General features: G+C 53.7%; 9 protein-coding genes across 9 annotated transcripts; 6 read left to right on the top strand and 3 right to left on the bottom strand.

Moving 5' to 3' along the window:
* Positions 1–333: 333 nt before the first annotated feature.
* Positions 334–657, top strand: A1O1_04225 (uncharacterized protein; the record flags this gene model as incomplete). Its single annotated transcript, XM_007725122.1, has 1 exon — positions 334–657. A coding segment is annotated over one exon (324 nt), but the record flags the coding sequence as incomplete, so codon positions are not given.
* Positions 658–1,549: 892 nt separating this feature from the next.
* Positions 1,550–2,794, top strand: A1O1_04224 (uncharacterized protein; the record flags this gene model as incomplete). The annotated part of the gene is made up of 1 exon (XM_007725121.1): positions 1,550–2,794. The coding sequence occupies one exon, from the start codon at positions 1,550–1,552 to the stop codon at positions 2,792–2,794; it is 1,245 nt and encodes a 414-aa protein (XP_007723311.1).
* A 987-nt stretch (positions 2,795–3,781) lies between these two features.
* Positions 3,782–4,924, bottom strand: A1O1_04223 (uncharacterized protein; the record flags this gene model as incomplete). Its single annotated transcript, XM_007725120.1, has 2 exons — positions 3,782–4,693; positions 4,868–4,924. The coding sequence occupies 2 exons, from the start codon at positions 4,922–4,924 to the stop codon at positions 3,782–3,784; spliced, it is 969 nt and encodes a 322-aa protein (XP_007723310.1).
* Positions 4,925–6,158: 1,234 nt separating this feature from the next.
* A1O1_04222 (uncharacterized protein) lies at positions 6,159–7,178 on the bottom strand (the record flags this gene model as incomplete). The annotated part of the gene is made up of 1 exon (XM_007725119.1): positions 6,159–7,178. One exon carries the CDS (start codon positions 7,176–7,178, stop codon positions 6,159–6,161), a length of 1,020 nt encoding a protein of 339 aa, XP_007723309.1.
* A 1,114-nt stretch (positions 7,179–8,292) lies between these two features.
* On the top strand, positions 8,293–9,987 carry A1O1_04221 (uncharacterized protein; the record flags this gene model as incomplete). The annotated part of the gene is made up of 1 exon (XM_007725118.1): positions 8,293–9,987. One exon carries the CDS (start codon positions 8,293–8,295, stop codon positions 9,985–9,987), a length of 1,695 nt encoding a protein of 564 aa, XP_007723308.1.
* Positions 9,988–10,966: 979 nt separating this feature from the next.
* Positions 10,967–13,532, top strand: A1O1_04220 (uncharacterized protein; the record flags this gene model as incomplete). Its single annotated transcript, XM_007725117.1, has 2 exons — positions 10,967–11,773; positions 11,826–13,532. 2 exons carry the CDS (start codon positions 10,967–10,969, stop codon positions 13,530–13,532), a joined length of 2,514 nt encoding a protein of 837 aa, XP_007723307.1.
* Positions 13,533–14,371: 839 nt separating this feature from the next.
* A1O1_04219 (uncharacterized protein) lies at positions 14,372–15,454 on the bottom strand (the record flags this gene model as incomplete). Its single annotated transcript, XM_007725116.1, has 3 exons — positions 14,372–14,392; positions 14,505–14,575; positions 14,752–15,454. 3 exons carry the CDS (start codon positions 15,452–15,454, stop codon positions 14,372–14,374), a joined length of 795 nt encoding a protein of 264 aa, XP_007723306.1.
* Positions 15,455–16,564: 1,110 nt separating this feature from the next.
* Positions 16,565–17,845, top strand: A1O1_04218 (uncharacterized protein; the record flags this gene model as incomplete). Its single annotated transcript, XM_007725115.1, has 4 exons — positions 16,565–16,668; positions 16,826–16,959; positions 17,019–17,113; positions 17,165–17,845. 4 exons carry the CDS (start codon positions 16,565–16,567, stop codon positions 17,843–17,845), a joined length of 1,014 nt encoding a protein of 337 aa, XP_007723305.1.
* Positions 17,846–19,111: 1,266 nt separating this feature from the next.
* Positions 19,112–21,346, top strand: A1O1_04217 (uncharacterized protein; the record flags this gene model as incomplete). Its single annotated transcript, XM_007725114.1, has 1 exon — positions 19,112–21,346. The coding sequence occupies one exon, from the start codon at positions 19,112–19,114 to the stop codon at positions 21,344–21,346; it is 2,235 nt and encodes a 744-aa protein (XP_007723304.1).
* Between the last annotated feature and the right edge of the window lie 56 nt (positions 21,347–21,402).

Below are 21,402 nucleotides of genomic sequence, written 5' to 3'. Positions count from 1 at the left end.
CAGGAGGTGGTCTCGCAGTCCAGCTCTCACCCAAATTCCTTCGACTTTTGCCCGTCCAGTAGTAGGTGAGAGTATCTGGAGGACACCCTGGACCGTTCACCTGCTCGACTTGTACTGAATCCTGGTGTCGCGCCGACATCTCGTATTCAAGCCCACCCTGCAATGCTATGCATGCCTGGCCTGGGTCGAACAGGGATAATGTGTTAGAGGAACTTGTCCATCCATTCTTGCCTGATGCGGCTGCGTCCTTCAAGCAAAAGACGACTCTGACGCACGAAAGTGGAATCCTTGCCATGCAAGCACTTTATCGATTCATGCAACTCATCGGTGCGGGTCGTGGATTACTACGCGCCAACCGATTTCCTGCAGATGGACGACCACGCTTTGCCAGGGAGCCTAGAGCACAATGCAAGAGACTCGCCGGAATCGCGATATATTGGCGGGCCCATAACAGAAAACCGAGATATCGTTGAGAAGGCCAATCCAATTACCTGGATCGAGCGCCAGCTGCCACCTTTCTTCATCGCCTATGGTACCGAGGACCGCATTGTCCCCTTGCATCAGAGTGAATTGCTTGTAAGCGCGTTGGAGAAGGTCGGTGCTCGTGCTATATTCCATCCTGTTGACAGAGCTGAGCATGGATTTCAAGGATCGTCTCTTGCATTATCGCTTATCGCAACACTTGTCTCAGCCCGCAAGGCTACCTCAGCGACATTTGTTCAAGAACGCTCGTCATCATCGGGCCTCGAGCCTCTTTGCTGGAGACAGGGCATGCGCGAACCGGGATGTTCTCGTACCTGCAACGGCCGCTGCAATGTTGGGTCCGCAATCAGTATTTCGGAGCCCTTGCGCTGAGGAGAGATCTCACTTCTAGACTTCCCGCTGCCGCCCGTCGCACGTCTCGCACGTCTCAATGGCGCCCCGCAAAGAGTGGTGGGCTGAGAGTCCTCGGAGAGACTGGGGTCTCAGATGTAGATCATCTTAGAGACCTTTTCTCGATCTGTGCGTGAGAGTACCGGATGAGTAGTACCCAGCAGGCCTCCCTTGCTGCAAAGGCGCATGAAAAAGCCCCCACCCCGTCTACGCTATCCTCCTCGAGCTTCTCGTGCCTGGGTGTGTCTTTTTCAAAGAATTCAGCGAGGCCGTAAATGGGTATGCCCGTCCGAAACTCCCGCGTCTGAGCTCTTCCATTCGATTGAGTGGATCCAGTTGCCACATCTCACAAATCGTTCTCGGGGAGGCACATTCCAGGCACCTTGCATTCTCCTCTTAGACAACGCGCATCATGGGCCGTCTTCAAAAGGGAGGAAGGCTGATATTTGCCCGTGGCCTCGATTTGTCCAACTTTCAAAAAGGCCAGCATGCCAATTTCGTCCACTGAAAGCGCTTTTAAACACCTGAAGAACCAACAATCAGACGATTTCATGCGTTACTAGAGAACCAGTTAGCGGAACATCTCAGCCAGTGCGAATGAGGACCATCTGCTAATGCACTCTTCACAGTGACCGGCACTCACGCTCAACTCAAGGCTAAGGACAGCCCATTTGCAATGTTGCCCCAGCTGGAGACCGATTTCGACATGGAAACGTCCTTCGGTTACGCCACGGACTGCCCTTCGCTGTCTTCGAGTTTTCTGTCCTCCGATCAGTCCTCAGCTGGCTTTCAAGGTCCTCGTCGGGCCTCACTGGCATCATCCAGCAGTTCAATGTCTCCGGAGGTCTTCTTCACCCCTTCAGCAAGGACTTCCAGTCCCACAACACCAATGATGTTTGATCCAGGTCTGCACACTTCGTACCAGCAATATATGAAGCCTGCTACCTACTTCCACATGTCTCGCCCCATATTCCACTTGCAAGATGAAGAACATGATCGTCAAAATGATATGTGGATGAGCAACGTAACTTCTGGATACAGCCTTCCGCTGCTCACCGAGATGCCCGAGACATTGATGGCGATGCCGCATCACTCCTTCAGTCATGTGGGAACTGTTGGTCTCAGTGAAGCAGCCACAAACCCAGCATTGACGGATTCGATCTTCAGTTCCCCGGACCATAAGCCAATACAAGCCACGGAGCATGACCTGCTAACATGGGGCTCAACGCACCTGCAGCCACCCGCGGAGACAGTCGAGCCTAGGGTCACCTTCCGCCCTGCTCTGCCGAGCTCACCAGCGTGCAAGTTCGAACCTTCCACCCCGCTCAATGCCCATATCGCTTCGTCAGCTAGCGCTATGACTAGCAGCCCGTTGTCATTTGTCTCACCTATGGTGGTGCCCTCACAGCGTGATGCTGATGAGCCCTCATACGGCTCTTTCGAGCCATCGCTGAGACTCTGTGAGGCGAGAAAGAATCGAACCAATCCCGACCGGCTGCACCGGCGGAGTTATGAACGCAAACGTCTGTCAGGAGCGTCATCAAAGCCCAAGCCAGCAACGAACAAGTCCGGCATTAACTGTGAGCTGGTGATCACCAAGAACGAGTTTGCCTGCGGCTATCCAGGGTGTATCGACAAAAGCACCGGCGAGGCGAAGCGGTTCAAGAGACAAGAACATAAAAAGCGTCACGAGAAGACAGTCCATGAGAAGGAGAAGCATTCGGCGTACAGATGTTGGGTCCCCGAGTGTAACAGGCCGTTCTCCAGAACGGACAACCTCAAAAGTCATCTGAGAAATACTCATTCCAAGCGACCAGGAGTCCGCGGAAACCGATACGTTGCCACTCTTGACAAGTCCAGCGAGTACTATGATCCAGAGTGGGTGGGTGAGTTGGACAAGGAGGGTTTCCCGGTGCTGTGACGGACTGACTATGCGGCCGCAGTGTATGGCAGTATGCTATGGGAAGGCCATATTACACCGGTTGAATCAAGCGAGAGTTCTCGCTCTCGTTCTGTCAGACACTTTCCAGTTTCCGGGATTCATTGTCACTGTACGTTAGCTGAAATAATTTCCATCTCAGGGCGCGGCTGTTCTGCATTGAGGTTGCTTTCGCGGTCAAAAGTCGGATCTGGCATTGATATGTGAGGGTATCAGGTGGCCTCGTGACAGGAAGAGGGTAGCATAGGACTGCCGGCGCTTCTGATACTGGTTTTAGGTGCGGTACGCAATCCTAGGTGGTCAGCGTTCTGCCAGTGTAGGATAGTAGGATAGATAGCATGTCAGGCCAGGAGCACAGCACAGCAATGATTTGAATGATCCCCGGTCATCCCCAGAGCAAGACCCTTATGTGCGCTACCGCTCTAGGAATCTGTAAGGCTCTGGGATAGTCCGAGTAGAAAGGGTGTATCACGTATGTAGGTCCAGTAGGTACCTTGGGTAGGTAGTGTCTTGAAAGGGACTCACGAAGCAATGATTTCAAGTTGGACTCCAGTTGAACTTGAAGCTGGGACAAATTCAAGTTTCAGGGTTGGTGCCAAGGAACCACGCGACGCGTTTTAATACCAGTCTTGCACTGCAGTCTTTTAGTAGTAGGAGGCCTATTATTTGACAGTACTAATACTACCTTAGGTACCTTCTCAAGGGGCAGGTATCAAGAGGCAGGTACTGCGTGGTAATCTGTAGTCGTCGCGTGTCTGACTCGCGTTGCTGGAGGATATCAACTGCTTACAAGGATAAGGTAGTTAACTACCTCGGTAGTCTTTAAGGCTGACCCTGTAGCTATCACAGCAGCTGTCCAGAGTCCCCAGATGTCACGTTCTAGCTAAAGCATTTCACCCCAGCTTCCGAACGGTACAGCTTCTCTCTACAACAGATGGTCCAAACTTAGCCACACATGCAGAAGAGACCCTAGTGGAGGCCCGTTTTCTGCCCACCTTTTTGCTTCTTCCGCAGTGTCCTTTCCGACCATGCGTTGGTCAGCGCCTTAGAAAGGCGGTCGCGACTGCCTGTGCTTGGTCGACCTCGGGGTTGAGGTTCTACTTCTCGTAGCATTTGCTCCCTCTCCGTATGTGATTGCACGGATGTCTGGCCTTGCAGCGAGGTGAGTGACATATCAGAGATGGCTGGGTTAGCGGTTGTAAATTCCTGATGAACTGCAAGTTGTTCCGCTGCTATACTGGGCATAGCAGGCACCGGTGTCAAGGTAGGCCGCATCTGGTCTGGCCTAGGGCAGGCCCGGTCTCGCTCGATCCTTCTCGGAACGTAAAGAGGAATCTTGGTATAGCCAGGTCGATCGCCCATTCCGACCTCCACCTCGGGAGCAGCGTCGAGCGGAAAATACAAGCCCTCTTCCAGACCATTCTGCATGGATACCGACTTAGATCTTGGCCGAGACGTAGACGAGGTGGATGGGCGGCTGCTGAAGTTGACGGCCGACCAGAAAGTGTCCGAACAGCCATTTGGAGCATCCATATACACCACTGGCCGTCCAGGTGCCAAAGTACTGGAGTAGATAGAATCGGTATTTGTCCCAGGACGCGAAGTCGGCCGGGAGCTTCGCCCGATACTTGGGGCAGAACTGTGTCTGACGAAAGTGCCAAAGGGACTCGGTCGCTGCAGTCTTCGACTGCCAAATGCACGACTCTGCTTCTCTTCTGTACTCCCTATCGAGGACGTCCGGGTTGAGGCTTGTGGGGGAAATGTTTTCAAAGGGCGGGGTCCGCGCAGTAGTCGGTCTTCCGACGTATGGAACGAGTTGACCGTTGAAGAGGAGACCGCATAAACGTAAGTAGGTAGCGTCGCAAAGTGATGAGGCATGCCCTAGCCAAATTAGAGTGGGAGAGCAAGCGGAGATTTCAGCTGAACCTCAGGATATCCAGAACCAGAAAGGACTGTGCGCTCTTTTCTTGTAACCTCGTATAGGTCTTTCCTGATCAGGCAGGATATCTCGCGTCCTTGTCAGATGCCATTGGCTTCAGTCACTCAAGGGCATACCTTGGGAAGTTCATCTGAGCACGAGTCCGTAACCTTGGGCTTGCATTCGTAGTCCATCTGAAAGGCGTATCAGTTAACGGCACGACGAAGAGCCGCTAGTAGTCACCTGTGGCACCTTCACTTCTGGGTTAAGATCGTTGACTTCTCCATCAGCCAACGAAGGCAACAGATCCGCCATATTTAATTCGCCCGTAAACTCCGGTGTGGTGAGCTTTGGTGCGGATGTATCGGATTCGTGATCTACCGTTTCCTCGGATGGCTTCGCCAGACTCCTGTCTCTGCGAAGGAACAGACCAGCAGGTAGGCTTTTGAGTTTTTGGGAAATCTTCTTGAACCGCTCATTGCTGCCTCCCAAGAATCCACTGAACCCCCTGCGTGCGACGGGCCTGCCAGCAGCTTGCAGCTTTCTGTTGTCTCCGTTGGGTAGGCTAGTTAATATGGCTCGATCGTCAAAAGATAGTCTTGTGGAGGTTATTTCAGCGATCGAGAGGTCCGGATTGCTTGTCTCTGGTGTACTAGCTGTTCGGAGGACCCGTGGCCACAGTTTCTCGGGGATATGATCGAGAGGAGATGCAGGCAGGTTACTGTTCCTGGACGTGGTCGAGTCCCGGAGAGAAAGTGGTGGTCGCGCTGCAAAAGGTGAGTTCTCTCTTCTTTCTCGCCATCCCAAGGGCGAGGGCGAGGCTATACTTCGGCTGAAGTGTGGTCTGCCATCGCCTCTATTGGCATGAGGGGAGAAACATCGAGATGAGACAGAAGAGCAACCAGTTGGTGGTGGTATGTTCTCCTGCATGGTGGGTACTAGCGAAGTGGTTGATGTGTATAGCCGCCCGTGTGAAAGAGAACCCGAACTTATCAAGACAGGACTCTCGGTTCACCACACTTGCAAGATGGACCAGCGAATAGCGGTACCTCGCATGGCTCAAGTTGGACTGCGCCGGGAGTCGAGAGAGCAAGAGCTTGGCACGCAACTGCGACCACTGCATTGTAGTAGTGCATTCAAGCTGCACTGCACTGCACGGGAAACTCGAAGGCAATGCAGAGCATCCGGCTGAAGGAAGGCACGTTGCGCCAGCAAGATCATTGTCTGGTACGTTTCTGATGTGGACATGATGCCAGTGAACAAGCCAAACAGAGGCCATGTCTAGCATGACCTAGAACAATGCAGCAACGTGGGCAGAAGAGGAAGGGTAACTGATATAGACACCCAGACACACCCACCTCCATTCAACACCAGCGTTTGCCTGAAGAGAGATTGTGCCCCATCCGTGAGTCAAAGGCCGTATCATGGCTAATGTCCTTTTAACCTGGCTGCGCGAGCTTCGGCTTCCCTGCGTTCCTCTACATCCTTCAAAAAATCCATTCTGTTGAGGTAACCCTCTTTGGCCTTCGCGTGTGTGTCAAGTTCTTCCTTCAGACCCTCCGTGTCAACATGTGCAGCCCAGTCCATCTTACTCTTCTCGACAACGTTGAGCTTGGGGCCTTTGAAGCCGGTTCCCGTGATATCTTTTGCGGCCCAGGCAGCCTTGAAAGCGCCCAAATTGCTAAGATTGGGGTCGAAGCGTGATATCTTGCGTAGTGGTCTGTTCACGATTTTGCCATCCGGACCTGGAGTTGCAGGTTTGGCCGACTGCTGTTGAGACAGCCACAACTGGGCCTCAGCCGAGGACCTGGGTACTGTCTTTTCTTCAACGTGCACCTCGCCTGCGAACTTGTATGTCCGTTTGATCGTGACTGTCTCTTCAACACTCGCTGCGGGCTCATTCTCTTTGTTGCCATCCCCCTCCAAAGACGTTCTTTCTTTGGAAGACTTCGGTTCGCTTAACGGTTTTACCAGCGCAGGTGCTTCCGTTTCCATGTGAGGTGGAGCTAAAGGAGCCGGCCGGTTCATCTCTTCCCATATCTTGTCGACATCGATGGTACTGCCTTTGCAAGACGCCAGTGAGTTCTTCTTGTGCTCTTCTTTCTCCCTGGTGCGCATAGCCCTGGTACGGGCACGCCATCCATCGGATTCATTCTCACTCTCAACAGACGGTCCGTCCTTTTTCTTGTGTCTCCGCCGCCGCGAATGCTTCTGCTCCTTTATTGTAGCTTCATCCCCTGAATCTAGTTCAGCGATTAGGCTGTCCTGCGCCTTCTCAACCTTTCGGCGCTTTCGAGGCCTCTGAGTTGTGCCGTCACTGGTGCGTTCTTCATCCTCCGAGGCGGAATTGGAGTCTTCGGGGTCCGCAGCGTCTGCATGAAAGTCGCTGTCCGCCTCCTCGTCGTAATCTTCATCCACGGCCGCCTCAGAGTCTTGGGCATTGGCCATGAGGGCTGCGCGACGATTGCAGACTTGTGTAGGTGCGGAAAGAAACGCCGGAAGCCCCGTTGAGAATCGCTGCGCAAGGCCGCCGCGGGTGCAACTTGAGGTTGAGTCGACCAATGCACTAGAAGCGAGAGAACATGCCGAATGCGGTATCAAAGGCGAGATAATCGCTTAACACAGCCTTGGCGCCGACCACCCTGGGTCTTAACTCGACGACAGCTTCAAGTTCAACTTGAAGTTCACGACTTCTTCGTTTAACCAACACTTGCACACTGGCCTGAATGTTGGTTTCCCGCCGACCGGCTGCCAATGCTGGCCAGGATCGAGCCACCCATGACACGTACAGTATTCGCTTGAAAGAGGAGCATACTGTTTCGGTTAGCCCTTCTGCGGCGACTTGGCTGGCCTGTTGATTCAGCCGGCCTCTTCGTAGGGTTACAGCCTGCCATGGCAAACCCTATCACGATCTACTGCAGAGCTCTTTGTCGTATAACATCCTGGGTCGCTGCCAGCAGAAGACAATGGACTTCCGTTGACCTGCTACGGTGGATGTAGCCTCTGCCGCCTGCTCATAACTAGCCCTCACAATCTTCGTCTTTCTCTGCCATCTACAGATCCTTTGCTTTACTACCCCAGAATCCTGGACACCCGACCCCCCACGACAATCGAACCCTAGTTCATTCTGCCCAGAACCAGGCACATCTTTGACTTTCACTTCCCCTTCTCGAACCTCGGCGAAATACTCACATTGGTGACTAGGTGTGGACCTCTTCCGGCCGTAAGTGTATAGGCGAGGCTGCCCATACTAGGCTCGCACCACATACCCTTTTGAGCCTGTCATACTAGTATTCTTACCTCTGATTTACTCCCGGCATGTACTGGATGTGGTGCTTACGCCCATAGCTAGGTTGAGGGCGGGAGATTGTGTCGGGGACTTCGAAGTCCTGAGGCTTTTTACCAGAGCATATAACCCTACTGGTAGGAATCTACTACTCTGACAACGAAAACATATGATCATGTCATTCAACTAAACAGCTTGTAACAGAACACTACCAGGAGTTGATTGCTTGGAAATCGAGAGATTCTATCGTTCTGTCAAGGAGTGCAGTGATCAGCAATGGCTGCATCTACAGAGAAGGCAAACCCCCGCTCTCATTACAAGGACTGGCCTAACACTCTAGGCTTTGATGTCCACTATGAAGAAAGGGAACCAGTTGAGCTTCGGGTGGAAGGCACAATTCCAGCATATACCGCTGGCACCCTATTCCGGACCGGCCTAGGGCCTCGGTCATTCCAGACGTCCACAGCGAGCAAGTTCACGGTCAACCATTGGTTTGACAACTTTTCTCAGATCCATCGCTTTCAGATTCATGCACCTCACGGTGATGCGCTTGTTAGAGTCACCTACAACTCAAGGCTAACCAGTGACGGTCTTATCGAAAGAATCAAGAAAGCCGGGAAACTAGACGGTTTCACTTTTGCCGCCAAATATGACCCTTGCAAATCATTCTTTCGGAAGGTCCAATCTGTGTTTCACTCCAGTGCAGAGCCAAAGCCCAACGAAGTCAACGTGGGGGTTACAATGTCAGCCAATTTTCCTGGTTTGTCGAGGATTGGGGAGAAAATGGATGGCCCTCACGACCCGACACGAGGAATTACCTTGTGCAATAAAACAGACGCCACTATGATGCAGATGATTGATCCTGAAACCCTAGAGCCTGTGGGTGTTGCCCGTCAAACGACCTTGCACCCAGAACTCCAAGGCTTAGGCAGCGGTGCCCATGCAAAATCCGATCCCAGTACAGGAGATGTTTTCAATTACAACCTCGATTTCGGGCGGAGCGGCACATATCGAGTCTTCCGGGTTTCCGCATCTGCTGGCAAGACTTCTATTTTGGCCAAATTCCATCACACGCCCGCATATCTGCACTCCATCTTTTTGACCGAGAATTATGTGGTGCTGTGTGTGTGGAACTCCTTCTACAAAGCCGGTGGTGCCTCAATCCTATGGCATCGCAATTTGCTTGACGCTATGACGTGGGATAACACAACGCCGGCCACTTGGTTCGTGGTCGATAAGCGCCCAGCAGAAGAAGGTGGGAAAGGTCTCGTTGCAAGATATGTGTCAGACGCCTTCTATGCGTTCCACACAATCAATGCATATGAGGAGCCCTCGAGGACGACCGAGGGCACGGTGGATATTGTTGGTGATGTGGCTGCTTACGACAATATGGACGTGTTGGAGCGTTTCTATCTGGACAATTTGGTGAGCGATTCGCCCCAGGCGCGTACATACCTTGATTCGTTTGGCCCAACCATTCGCCCAAGCTATCGAAGGTACCGGTTGCCGTCGCTGTCCAGCGCTCCAACAGCGACAACCAGACAGGCCAACATTGAGTACACCAGCGGCAAGGAAGATGCGTTTGAACTTCCCACAATCAACCCTCAAATGGTCACCAAGAAGCATCGATATATGTACGGCATCTGCGACACTGGGAAATCGACCTTTGTTGACGGGCTTGTCAAGTACGATGCTTGGATGCATTCAATCTTGCGATGGAGTCGGCATGGCCACACGGCCGGGGAGCCAATTTTCGTGCCTGACCCCGAGGCTGCCGAAGAAGACGGCGGCGTCCTGCTGTCCGTGGTACTGGACGGCATAGGCGGGAAAAGCTATCTACTGGTCCTGGATGCCAAAACCATGGAAGAAGTTGGACAAGCGCATGTTGACGGCGCCATCGGGTTTGGTTTCCATGGGCTTTTCCTGGGCGGAAAAGAGCCTGTAGGTGGAATGAATGGAATACACTTGTGAAGGCTTCTGTACTGCTACCACAACACTGAGTAAACTGCGACTCTGATAGTATACCGGCGGCAGAGGAACCGTTTAGCAACGCAGGGATGACGATTGTGCACCAAGGTACCTGCGTCACAGGAATAAATAATGACGTATAGCAATTCTTAGGGTCGTTGCTTCTGTTCATTATCCAAATCATAGTTGGTGATACGGAGGCTGTTTCCGAACAAAGAGAAAACATGCATGCATCTACTAGTAGATGGTGCGTGCCCAGTCTGAGTCTTGAAGCCTGTACCTACTGCTACCAGGTGTAGAAGCAGCAGTTGAAGCCACTTCAGCCACCCCGGATTCAATATATTCAATAAAGAAACTAGTCGTATTCTGTGCCTCACAATGACGTGACTGGACACCGTCGACTTCTACCTAGTAGTCCTGGTAGTAGTCCATACACAGCACAGACTTTGCAGCCTAACAAAGCGCACCAGGCGACTGATTGCACTGATTGGGGGCAGCCGCCTCACCTAAGAAGCCTCGCAAGCCTAATGCGCCTCCCCCAGGTCCCACTATTTAATGGCTGTCACCTTAGATTGTTAGGCACTACGCTATTCCCAGCAACTACGTAACAAACCCCAACCACCCCCCCTGTGACCCGTCTGCTGGCCCTACGTAATAACCTGGCAATTCTCCAGCATTATTGTCCTTTCGCAAGCCATTTTTTCCCTGTTCACATCACCGCGTACCATATTGTCCCTCGTCACAAGGTTGTTGTCCTCTACTCCTCCTACAGGAAAAAGAATAGCTCTTACTCTTTCTTACACGGCGTGTCTACCATGTTATAGCCTTAATCCAAAGACGAACGCGTCTTTCCACCCTGCCATCGAATTGTCTATCCCCACGTCTCTCTGGCTCCCAAGTCCCGGCGTGACAACAACTCACGCGATACGCTTGCGCGCCAGTTCAACGCAGCTGCGATACCGATCTGATCTGAGCAAGCACCATGTCTGCAGCCGAAGTCATCGAATGGCTCGGCCTGAGTAAGGCATCTGCACCAGGAGTCAAAGTCACAACTTTGCCTGCCTCCTACTTCAAATTCCCTCCATCGCCAGAACCGACGACGGTACCTCCTCCCACATACGACCCGACCATCGCGCACCCATTCACAATCCCTACCGATCTGTACAATGCGCTTCTATCTCCTCTGGTACCTATCACCGTCATCCTGGTATACATGTCCTTTGTCACTCTTATGAACTCCGTCAACGCGAAGCGCAGCTACAAGCCATGGGCGTTTAGCAGAACGAGGGTCTTCAAGCTTCTGGTCATTCTGCACAATACCTTTCTGGCAGTCTACTCGGCATGGAGTTTTGTGGGAGCGGGGAACGCTCTGCGCCTTGCTTTGCCGTCATGGGGTGAACACTGGAGTGCGGTAGAAACCGTGGACGCCCTCTGCAAGCTGCATGGGCCCCGCGGTGTTGGCAATGCTGCAACCTACAACGCTACCAGCAGTGCCTGGACAACGACAAATCGGCTTCTACACCTGGCTGCTGACGGCCTCGGTCCCGAGCCCACGGATGTCGGCAGAATGTGGAATGAAGGGCTGGCATTCTACGGCTGGATCTTCTATCTCTCCAAGTTCTACGAAGTGGTTGATACCTGTATCATCTTGGCTAAGGGCAGGAAGAGCAGCTTACTGCAGACCTACCATCATGCTGGAGCCATGTTGTCTATGTGGGCCGGCATTCGGTACATGTCACCACCTGTCTGGGTGTGGGTGGTTGTGAACTCTGGAATCCACACCGTCATGGTAAGTTGTCCTATGACCATGTTCTGCTTCTGACACAACTAAACCGCGATAGTACACATTCTATCTCTTCTCTGCAATCGGTATCCAAGTACCAAAATGGTTCAAGCAGTCCCTGACTACCCTCCAAATCACTCAATTTGTCGTAGGCGCAACGTACGCCTTTCTACATCTCATTATTGCCTATCGGATTCCAGTCAGTGTGCCATACATCTATCACGTGGGCGGTGTGGCCTCGAAGGTATTCACAGATCTCCCGACGCAAGCTTCCACGACGCTGGCATCTGCAATGTCCACGGCGTCTGCTGGTGCGGGGGCTTGGCTTAAGAAGGCCGCTCTGCGGGCCGCAGGGTATGAAGGTCTTGCCGAAAATGTCTTGAACGAACAAGGCAGTCCATTTGGAATTGATGCCGTGCACATGGCCGAAGAGTTTGTCGCCCGAGAAGAGACCAGATACCGAGACGAGCTGCACTGGGTGCACTGCTTGGATACAAGCGGTCAGGTCTTTGCTATCTTGCTCAACTGCATGTATCTGCTGCCTTTGACCTATCTCTTTGTGGAATTCTTCATCACTGCTTACTCGAAGCGGTTGGAGGGTCGACGAGGCAGTACAGCCAGCGAGAAGGCGACCGCTGTCGGGAGAAGTATCCAGGACGCAACCAAGGGAGTTTCCAGGAGACTCAGTGAAGCTATGGAAGAGATGCACAGCACGTCCGAAGACATCGGGGACGACACCGTACTCGTCGATGCTGATGAAATCAAGCGGGAGCTCCACGAGGTTGTTGATCAAACCAAGAGCACAATCCAGCAAAGATCAGAGAAGCTCAAACAGCCGCTGTCGGGTATGGATTCGGCCAAGCTGAAAGAGGAAGTCCAGCGTGATATGGAGAAAGTACGAAAGAACCTCCAGGACACCGTGACCAAGGTCAAGACTGCCGTTGCCGACAAGGTTGATGAAGAGCAGATAGAGAAAGCGAAAGCAGCAGCCCGATTTGTCAAAGATAATGCCGCCGATGCTGTCCAAAAAGGCGTTGAGAACATCAAGTCTGTTGCGGAAACTGTCAAGGAAGGAGCTGCGAACCTGACCAGCGCTGAGACGACGCAGCAAGTCAAATCAACTGCCAACAAAGCAGCTGCAAAGGCCGCAGATATCAAGAACGGCGCCGCTTCATCAGCCAAAAAAATCACAGAAGAAGTCTCGGATTCTGTTAAGGATGGGGCTACCAACTTGACCAGCGACGAGACCAAGGAACAAGTCAAGTCAACTGCCACCAAAGCAGCTGCAAAGGCAATGGATCTCAAGGATCGCGCTGTCACAACCGCCAAGGGAGCCAGTGATCAAGCCTCCGAATCGGCAGCTAGGTCAGTTGAATCGGCCAAGCAGACTGCCCAAGGCGTCAAGAAAGAAGCAGAGAAATCGAATGCAAAGGCGAAGAAGGGTGAGAAGGGCCCAAACGGAAATGGCACCGGCGCCGGCGGGGCGTCCGATCAAGCGAAGTCGAAGAAGAAAGAGACAGCCAAGCCTAAGGAAAGCGAAGAGGTTAAGCAGGAAAAGAAGAGAGAAGACAAAATTATTGACGACTCTCAGGCAGTCAGAGACCATGATGTCGACGCAAGCGGTTCTGGAGGGGACGAAGCAAAAGGAGAAGCCCCGTCGAGCCAAGTTAAGCCAGACGTTTCCTTTGCCGACGCCGTCAAAGAAGAACCCGAGTCGAGTGAGGTCAAGCCAGGCGTCTCCTTCGCCGATGCCGCCAAGGAGTGAGATCTCCATCTCAGTGTGCCTGAATGACGACCACAACGGCCCACATTACTTGGTCATTGGACGACAGCACAGAACTATCGGCCTGCCCTGTTGTCCAATTTACAGGACTGGTGCCATAAGGAGTTGCAGGAAAGTGAGAGAAGCCTGAACGAGCTCATAGCGCTGCAAATTGTATGATCAAAACGAGCAGTGGCCGTCGATGTTTGCTTGATATGCGAATCAGTCTCCCTGCCGTTTTCCCTGCCGTCTCAGTTGAACCAAGCACCGCTCAGCTCCTCGTCTTTGCCTGCTGTGCAGAAGACGCCGGTGTACCCCGGGCAGATGGCAAGGGCAATCTCAACGGCTGGGTATCATTGCGTCCAGGGAGGGAACGAGCGGCTCAGCGTGCCATAGGTGCTTAGCTACTTGAAGACAGCAAAAATTCCTGCACCGGCACAGAAAGGCAAAGGGCCGATGCTGAAGATCCAAGCAATTCCTCAATAGCTCCATAGTGTAACGAATAGAACTCACAAACCCTGGCCCTAGAGGTTCTGCAACGGAACCGATCTCAAGCGATCAACGACGACCGAACTAATGTCTGGAGGGAAGATCCGACTACCTGGGTAATACACTGTACACTAAGAACAGCTCCCAACAGATAGATAGCTGAGCATAGAAACCGTTTGTTCTGATTCATGACACGGAGGCTCCCGAAACATGAAGCATTCCACGCACCCACCTCACCCCGAGGATCACCAACATTCCTGCAGTGGCGCAGAGGAGACGACGAACAGATCTGCCGCGAAGCGTGTCGTCCACAACATTGGCAAGCAACGAGCGAAGAGAAGGAAGAAGTTAACTCATTTCTCATCGTACCGGAACTGAAAGCGAAGAGGTCAGTATAAAAGGGGCGACATGGTGTATCAAATACGTGCGGAGTGAACGATTGATTGAAGTGTTGAGGGCCGGCTGTCCGGTCTCTTGGGAGCTTACCTGCTGTGGCACATATTTGAGGAGATTCGGTGCTCCGGAATGCGCGGACCAGCCGCCATCGACGATGAGTGCTGTAGCCTTGCGTTAGCCAGGTGACTTTCACGACAAAAACGTCGAGCTCAGTGTCCCTTTGGCGGTGATGACGACGGCCGGAAACATTGGGTTTGGTATATATCAAGGATGGAGAAGGATCTTGACCACTCCGAACAGATAGTTTCCTGTTTTCTTTCTACTCCACGCCACTTACCCTGTCCAGTCATGTAGCTTGCATCCTCCGAAGCCAGAAACAAGGCAGCCCGAGCGACTTCTGTGGGATCACCGCCCCTCCCTTGCGGAATGCTCTCTTCGACGACCTTGACGAGCTCGCCCAGCCCTTCGGTCATTGGCGTAGGCATGTACCCCGGACAAATCGCATTGATACGGATATTTTCTCGAGCGTGGTCCAGAGCCATGGTCCGCATGAGGTTCAGCATCCCGGCCTTGGACGCCGCGTAGCTGGCCAGACCGTATTCGCCGCCCAAGGCGGACGTGCTGGCGGTGGCGACGATGACGCCCTTCTTCTGCACTTGCATCTGCGGGATGGCGATGCGGGCCAAGTAGAACAGCCCGCATAGGTTCGTGTTGATGATCTGTTGGAACTGCACGAGGTCGTGGAACGGGACTGTCGTCATGGGGGTCGGCTGTGCGGCGTTGTGGAACAGGATGTCGAGGCGGCCGTGCTTGTCGACGCATGCTCGAATCGCGGATTCGCAGTCCTCGGGCTTGCCGACGTCGCCTTGGAAGAAGGTTGCTTTCTCCTCGCCGAGGCGCGTGAGGATGCCTTTCTCCGCCAAGTCCATGATGAAGACGTGGGCGCCTTCGTCGATGAACAGCGCGCTGGCTTCGGCGCCGAGGCCGGACGAGCCGCCTGTTATGAAGATGATCTTGTCGGTGAAGCGTGGGCCTGGCATGTTGTGATATGGTTGAAGGGTGTAGTATGCTACGGCAGAAGGAAGAGATATATTGCGGGCCGGGGTTGACTGGGGTTGTCCGGATGGTTATCGCTTGAGTTGATGGTCTAGATATGGCCTGTCTGAAATGGGACAGTGGTGTGTTCTCCGGATGTCAACGAGTAGAATGTAATCTGTTAGTATTTCGGGTCAGTCATGGAATGGGCTTTCACTCTGTAACTCGTCCCGGTGAAGTCGACCTTGGAGATGAACATCACTAGAATAGAATAGCGAGAGGCGTGCGAAATGTCTCTGGGCGCACAAGCCAATGCATGACCGCACACCAACATCGCTGGCGCGTGGACGGCATAAGACCGGAGCTGAAGCGCGACTGGGCACACCTGTTCAAAGGCAGCTGTCACTCACAGCTTCAAAGGCCAATGGATAAGATGATGAAGGAGATGCTGCACACCACAGGCGCCACGTCTCATGGAGACCCACCGGGCTAGTAGAGTATCGCTGCCGAGGTCGCCATCGCCAAAAGATAGGGATCGAGGCCTGCGAAGAGTCAAGTTGACAGTTATCGTGATGCTGGTATGGGTATTGTAGGCCCTTTCAGCCAGATAGCCGGTCAAGATCTGGATGCATTTCGAGGAACAACGACATTCATCAAAAGTCGTGTCGGATTGAGGAGTAGGGAGAAGTTCAGCCTTGCGTGCCGATCACGTGGTTCAGCCTCGGCGTGCAGCCTCTCAGCGGTGCACTCTGCAAGCGGGCTTATGGTAATTTCATGTATGCTGGAGTCTGAGGGGCGAGGTCGACTGGCTCTACCCAAAGTTACCTGGTACTTCTAGACGCGAAGATGGTGTTCTGCGGTAGCGTCTGTGGTCTCCCTGAAGAGAGGGCTCCCTAGGCTCGGCTTAGGTAAGCGACAAGGGGGACCAAGGCTGACACTCGCCGCACCTGCCTTCTGTGTCGTGGCCCATTGATCGCCGAATGTCGCAGGTCGATGACATTTTGTTGCGCCCACCATCATTCTTCTACACACAGACACCGCAACCTGCTGTGCGCTGACACAATCGTTGAACCTTCTGCGACTCTGTAGACGTGCTCCGGCCGCTTCGGCCTACCATGTCTGCGTCGCTACCCGGCAGTCGCGACCTGCCTGCCTCTCAGTATGATCTCTCGACTTACTGGGGGCGTGTCAAGCAAGCGGCACAGATATCAGATCCGAGGTGAGGAAGATTGAGCAATGGCGTGAACTTTTCTTCAGCTGGAACACATTTGGCGGGCCACTGTGACTCGGGTCGCCGCTGAAGGTACTGCAGACTACCGCAGCGAAGATTTACCATTGTACTTCATAGGCACAGCCGACTGACTCATTGGTGGTAGGACCCTGTTTGTCTCCCGGTCCGGCCTCGAACATGCCAAACAACTTGTCTCGGCGTACAAGACGGGGCAGATGAAGGAGATGACATCAGAGCTATGGCAGGCGAAAAAAATTGTGGACTCGACACTTCATCCTGGTACGGCACCCAGCTGTATACGTCGCAGTTGTCTACGTGCTAGGCTGACAGGAGGGCAGATACCGGAGAGCCAGTGTTCCTCCCGTTCCGCATGTCATGCTTTGTCATCTCCAATCTGGTGGTGACGGCAGGCATGCTGACACCGAATCTCACTGTATGGCCGTTGCAGAACTCTAAGTAGTGCAACAGACGCTGACGATCCCAGACCACAGGCACGGTGGCGTGGCAGATCATCAACCAGTCTCTCAATGTGGCCATCAACAGTGCGAACGCCAACAAGTCATCTCCGCTGTCCACAAAGACAATGGTTGAGAGCTATTTGCTGGCAGTCTCCGCATCTTGCTCCGTTGCCGTGGGGCTGAATGCGATTGTTCCCCGACTGAAGCGTGTGTCACCCAACACGAAAATCATCCTGAGCCGTCTAGTGCCTTTTGCAGCCGTCGCGTCCGCTGGTGCATTGAACGTCTTTCTTATGCGAGGGGAGGAGATCCGCCGCGGGATTGACGTCTTCCCTGTCCAGTCCGACGCAGAAAAGGCTGAGCGGGAGAAGACGGGTAAGGAGGTTGAGAGCCTGGGCAAGTCTCGAAAGGCGGCAATTATGGCGGTGGGAGAGACGGCCATCTCACGGGTCTTGAATGCAACTCCAATCATGGTCATTCCTCCGCTCGTCCTCGTCCGGTTGCAAAAGACAGAATGGTTGAAACAGCGGCCCAGAATGGTGCTACCTGTGAATCTCGGTCTTATCCTCACCACGAGTATCTTCGCTTTACCTCTTGCGTTGGCCGTATTCCCCCAGCGTCAAGCGGTCAGTGCCCGAACCCTGGAGAAAGAGTTTTGGAACAAGGGCGGAGAAGGGGGCTTGGTGGAGTTTAACCGGGGAATATGAAGCCCTCGATGGAAGACATTCGATCAAAGACGATGCACAGTAAGCGCTGCATCAAGATCTTTTCTCCATAGAGTACTAGGTACCTCTAGTCAGCCCACCCAGATGCAGGGATGCAGGGTGCAGGGGTGTATTGGCATCATATATCGTGATTCAGATGAAGGCCATAAAGCGGCGAGTCGTGTGCATCGTGCTGATTCTCTCTGCGTTTGGCATAAGTCCGTATTAGTATCGTATAAGAAAAGGCAGTCCTATTCCGTACGGACGTAGTGATGATTTTAGCATGTACAGACGACATCAATCCGGAAATAGGTTCCTAACTTAGTAGTAGTCCATAATCTGTGACGTGGTTGCTGAGTGAGCCTTTCTCTCTCTACACAAAAATGTGGATCAAACTGCCTCGGTCGGAGATGGCGAGATGGATGATTACTATACATCTTTGCAAAGTGAGTTACAACCCACCGACCTCACTCTTCCATCCCATTTTCAGCTAGACCCTGACCTCAAACCTCCCATCCCATCTTGTCCTGCAGCCAATCTCGTTGCGCTGCCAGTCGCCCAGTCAGCCGTCAGCCCCAGCAAGGGCGAGGCTTCTACCACAGCAATCTTGCTACAGTCCCGCTGACGGTCGATTCTGGCGGTGCGAGAGTTTCTGCTCAGTACGTACGAAGAAGTCTGGCGGACTACTACCTCAGTACGTTAGGTAGGTATCTGTCATCACCTGTACAGCCAGCTCTGTGGTGCCTGGCCGGGCCTTTCTCTTCTCACTGACTAATTCTCTCATTCTGGCGTCAGATCTGTTGAAGCAGCAACAATTCCACCGGGACCCTGCTGGTATTACAAAGACGGACGCCTGGCCTTGAATGATTCTTTTTCCTGAGGTTCACTGTTCAACTGCTCCACCTGGAAAAGAATTCAGATATTGATTGCTGTCCACTTTGGTCATGTTCATTGGGGCCCCGGCGTGGACGGTCGTCTAAACAGCAAGTGCAGCGCAGAGGCAACCCAAGGCTTGCCAATTTGATACGCTTTCAAGAGACAGGACGGGGCACTATCACTCTTCCTCCCTTCAGGCAATTCGAACCAGCCAGTATCCTCCCACCGCCATAGCAGCACTCCATCAACTGGGCTCGGTTACAGGATACTGTCTTGTCAGGGGAAGCCAGTCATCTATCCGATAATCTGCTACGGCCCATTTCCTCAACACCCTCCTTCCACCCTGGCTCAGTCAGGTTCAGTAATCAGCTGCTGAGAGGCTCCTAGCCGAACATGTCGGTTGCCATGCAGGCCTATGCCAAACAGCAATACGGCGAACAAACATATACTTCCCTCCAGTCGATCTTGGACGACCCCACCAATCTCCTCATATCCACGGGCAGCTCGTTTCACCGGCCCGTCGGGGCAGATCTTGATATCCTTTCGGCCTCACAATATCCACAGGGCCTGATGCAGCCTTACAGCGGAGTCGACCGAATCTCTCGCAAGAGGAAGGCAACGTCTTCCGACCAGCTCTACGGTGGTATCGTTGTTACCGATGCGGCCACTAACAGCACTCGTCTATCCTCTCATGAACCCTCGCCGCAACCAGCTGAAAAGAAAAAGAAGCCGACCAAACGAGTCTCGGTCAACGATGCCGATGACCTGGCCGACAGTAAGAAACAGAGAGGACGGCCGCGGCTGGATCCTCGTGATCAGACCGCGGCCGACCGTCGCCGGACTCAAATCCGACTGGCGCAACGAGCCTACCGACATCGAAAGGAGACCACGATTGCGGGATTGAAACAACAAGTCACCACTCTCCAAACAACCATTGACCAGATGAATAAGACGTTCTTGGCTCTGCACGATAGTATGGTCGACGCTGGGATCTTGACTTCCCACTACTCCCTGGCTCGGCAACTTCGGGTCGCGACAGAACAGTTCGTCGCGTTGTCCAAGGATGCAGTGCCTGAATCGGACGAGGAAGAGGACAAACCAGCCGACTTCACCCAAGGCGAGTCCAAGCAATCTCCGAGGTTGGGCGAGAATAACAAGCGGACCAGCGTGACAAGCGCAAGGAAGTCGTCAGCTTCATCGTCCCAGTCTTGTTCCCCAGCCAGGGCCGAAGTGGAATCTGTGAGCAGCTTGGATGAGCTCTCTTTCAATGCCAGCGCAGCTGTGGAAGATCTCCCACTGGCTGGGAACAACGATACGACTACTGATCAGGCCGAGGGTAGCGGCAGCACCGACAACAGCAAGGCCCTGCTTGACCTTTCGCAATCCTGGTACACGGACATCAAGTTCGACCAACAAGGCCTTGACGACGGGAACGGATTCGGCGCGATGCCCGCGCCTTTCCTCGTCGACAATGTCTTCGACAAGATCGAGGTGGAGAGACCACTAGTACCGTCCTACCACCAGGGCTCATACACGTACAGCTTCCAAGAGACCACGTTCGCCCGACGTCTCCACCGCATGTCCCTGGAGCGCGGGTTCCGCAATCTGGCCCAACCCCACATCGACCCGGAATACCTCAAGCACGCCTTCCGCTTCGCGTTCTGCTACTCCAACCGCAAGCGCATGCTCGAGCGGTTCCAGGAGAGGTTGAAGCGCCGCGCGGGCGAGTCGCTGGAGAACTTCAACGTGCCTTTCTTCCACATCGGCGGCGCCGGCACCCACTTCCCGCGCCGCGACAACAACGGCAACCCCATCTACCCGCCTAACCTGGTGCATCCTGCACAGGCGTTCGGCCCACAGCCGTACATGCAGCCGGAGACGCCGCGCACGGAAAAGTCGACGCAAGAAGTGCTCGATAACATCGGCTTCGGCGGCCAGTGGTACGACTCGCACGATGTCGAAGAGTATCTCAAGACCAAGGGCATCTATTTGGACGGCCAGAGTTCGTTTGTCCCGGTCGATCCGGCAGTCCTTCGACTTGTCCAGCGCGAGACAGCAGTGAGAGACTCTATAACCAGCGCCAGTGCCAGTGCCAGCGCCAGCGCGTTCTCCTTGTCCAGCCATAGTTCCAGCCCGCACGACGCGAGCATTCGCGCCCCATCGCCGCCCATGGCTGGCGGCTTGGGAGGCTCCCTAATGGATCCGGTCATTGCCGGAGATTTCGGCAACATGTACAGCCAGCCAGGTCCAGGTTCCCTATTTCCCAACCCTTTCACCACGGAGCCTCACAGTGGCACACCATCCCATCATGGCGGAACGATCGGTAACGCCAACGATGTTCAAGTTGTCAACATCGGCAATTCATCCTCGTCGAACTCCGCCTCGCCATCGTCCAACCCGTGGGACGAGTTCAGCGCGCAAACCTCGTCAAGTCTGTTCCAGGACATGCAGCACCAGCACCAGCAGAATCTACTCGGCCCCTCTCAGTATCCTGCCCCGGTGATTTTCGATGTGGAACTATTCCTCGAACGCATGATCCAGGGAGGTGCTTGTCTCGGCCGCGCCCCAGGATACAGGAAAGAAGCTGTCGATGCTGCTCTGGTGTTGAGTCTACAGGGGAGCTTTTAGAGGCGCAGAGAAGACGAACGAACGAACATCCACGGGTTGACAAGTCCAGGAGGGGA

The sequence above is a fragment of the Capronia coronata genome (genome assembly GCF_000585585.1).
Source record: "Capronia coronata CBS 617.96 chromosome Unknown acBCG-supercont1.3, whole genome shotgun sequence".
In the NCBI taxonomy this organism is placed as follows: domain Eukaryota; kingdom Fungi; phylum Ascomycota; class Eurotiomycetes; order Chaetothyriales; family Herpotrichiellaceae; genus Capronia; species Capronia coronata.
Note: the sequence above shows the minus strand (reverse complement) of the source record. Positions and strands in the feature narration are given on the sequence as shown.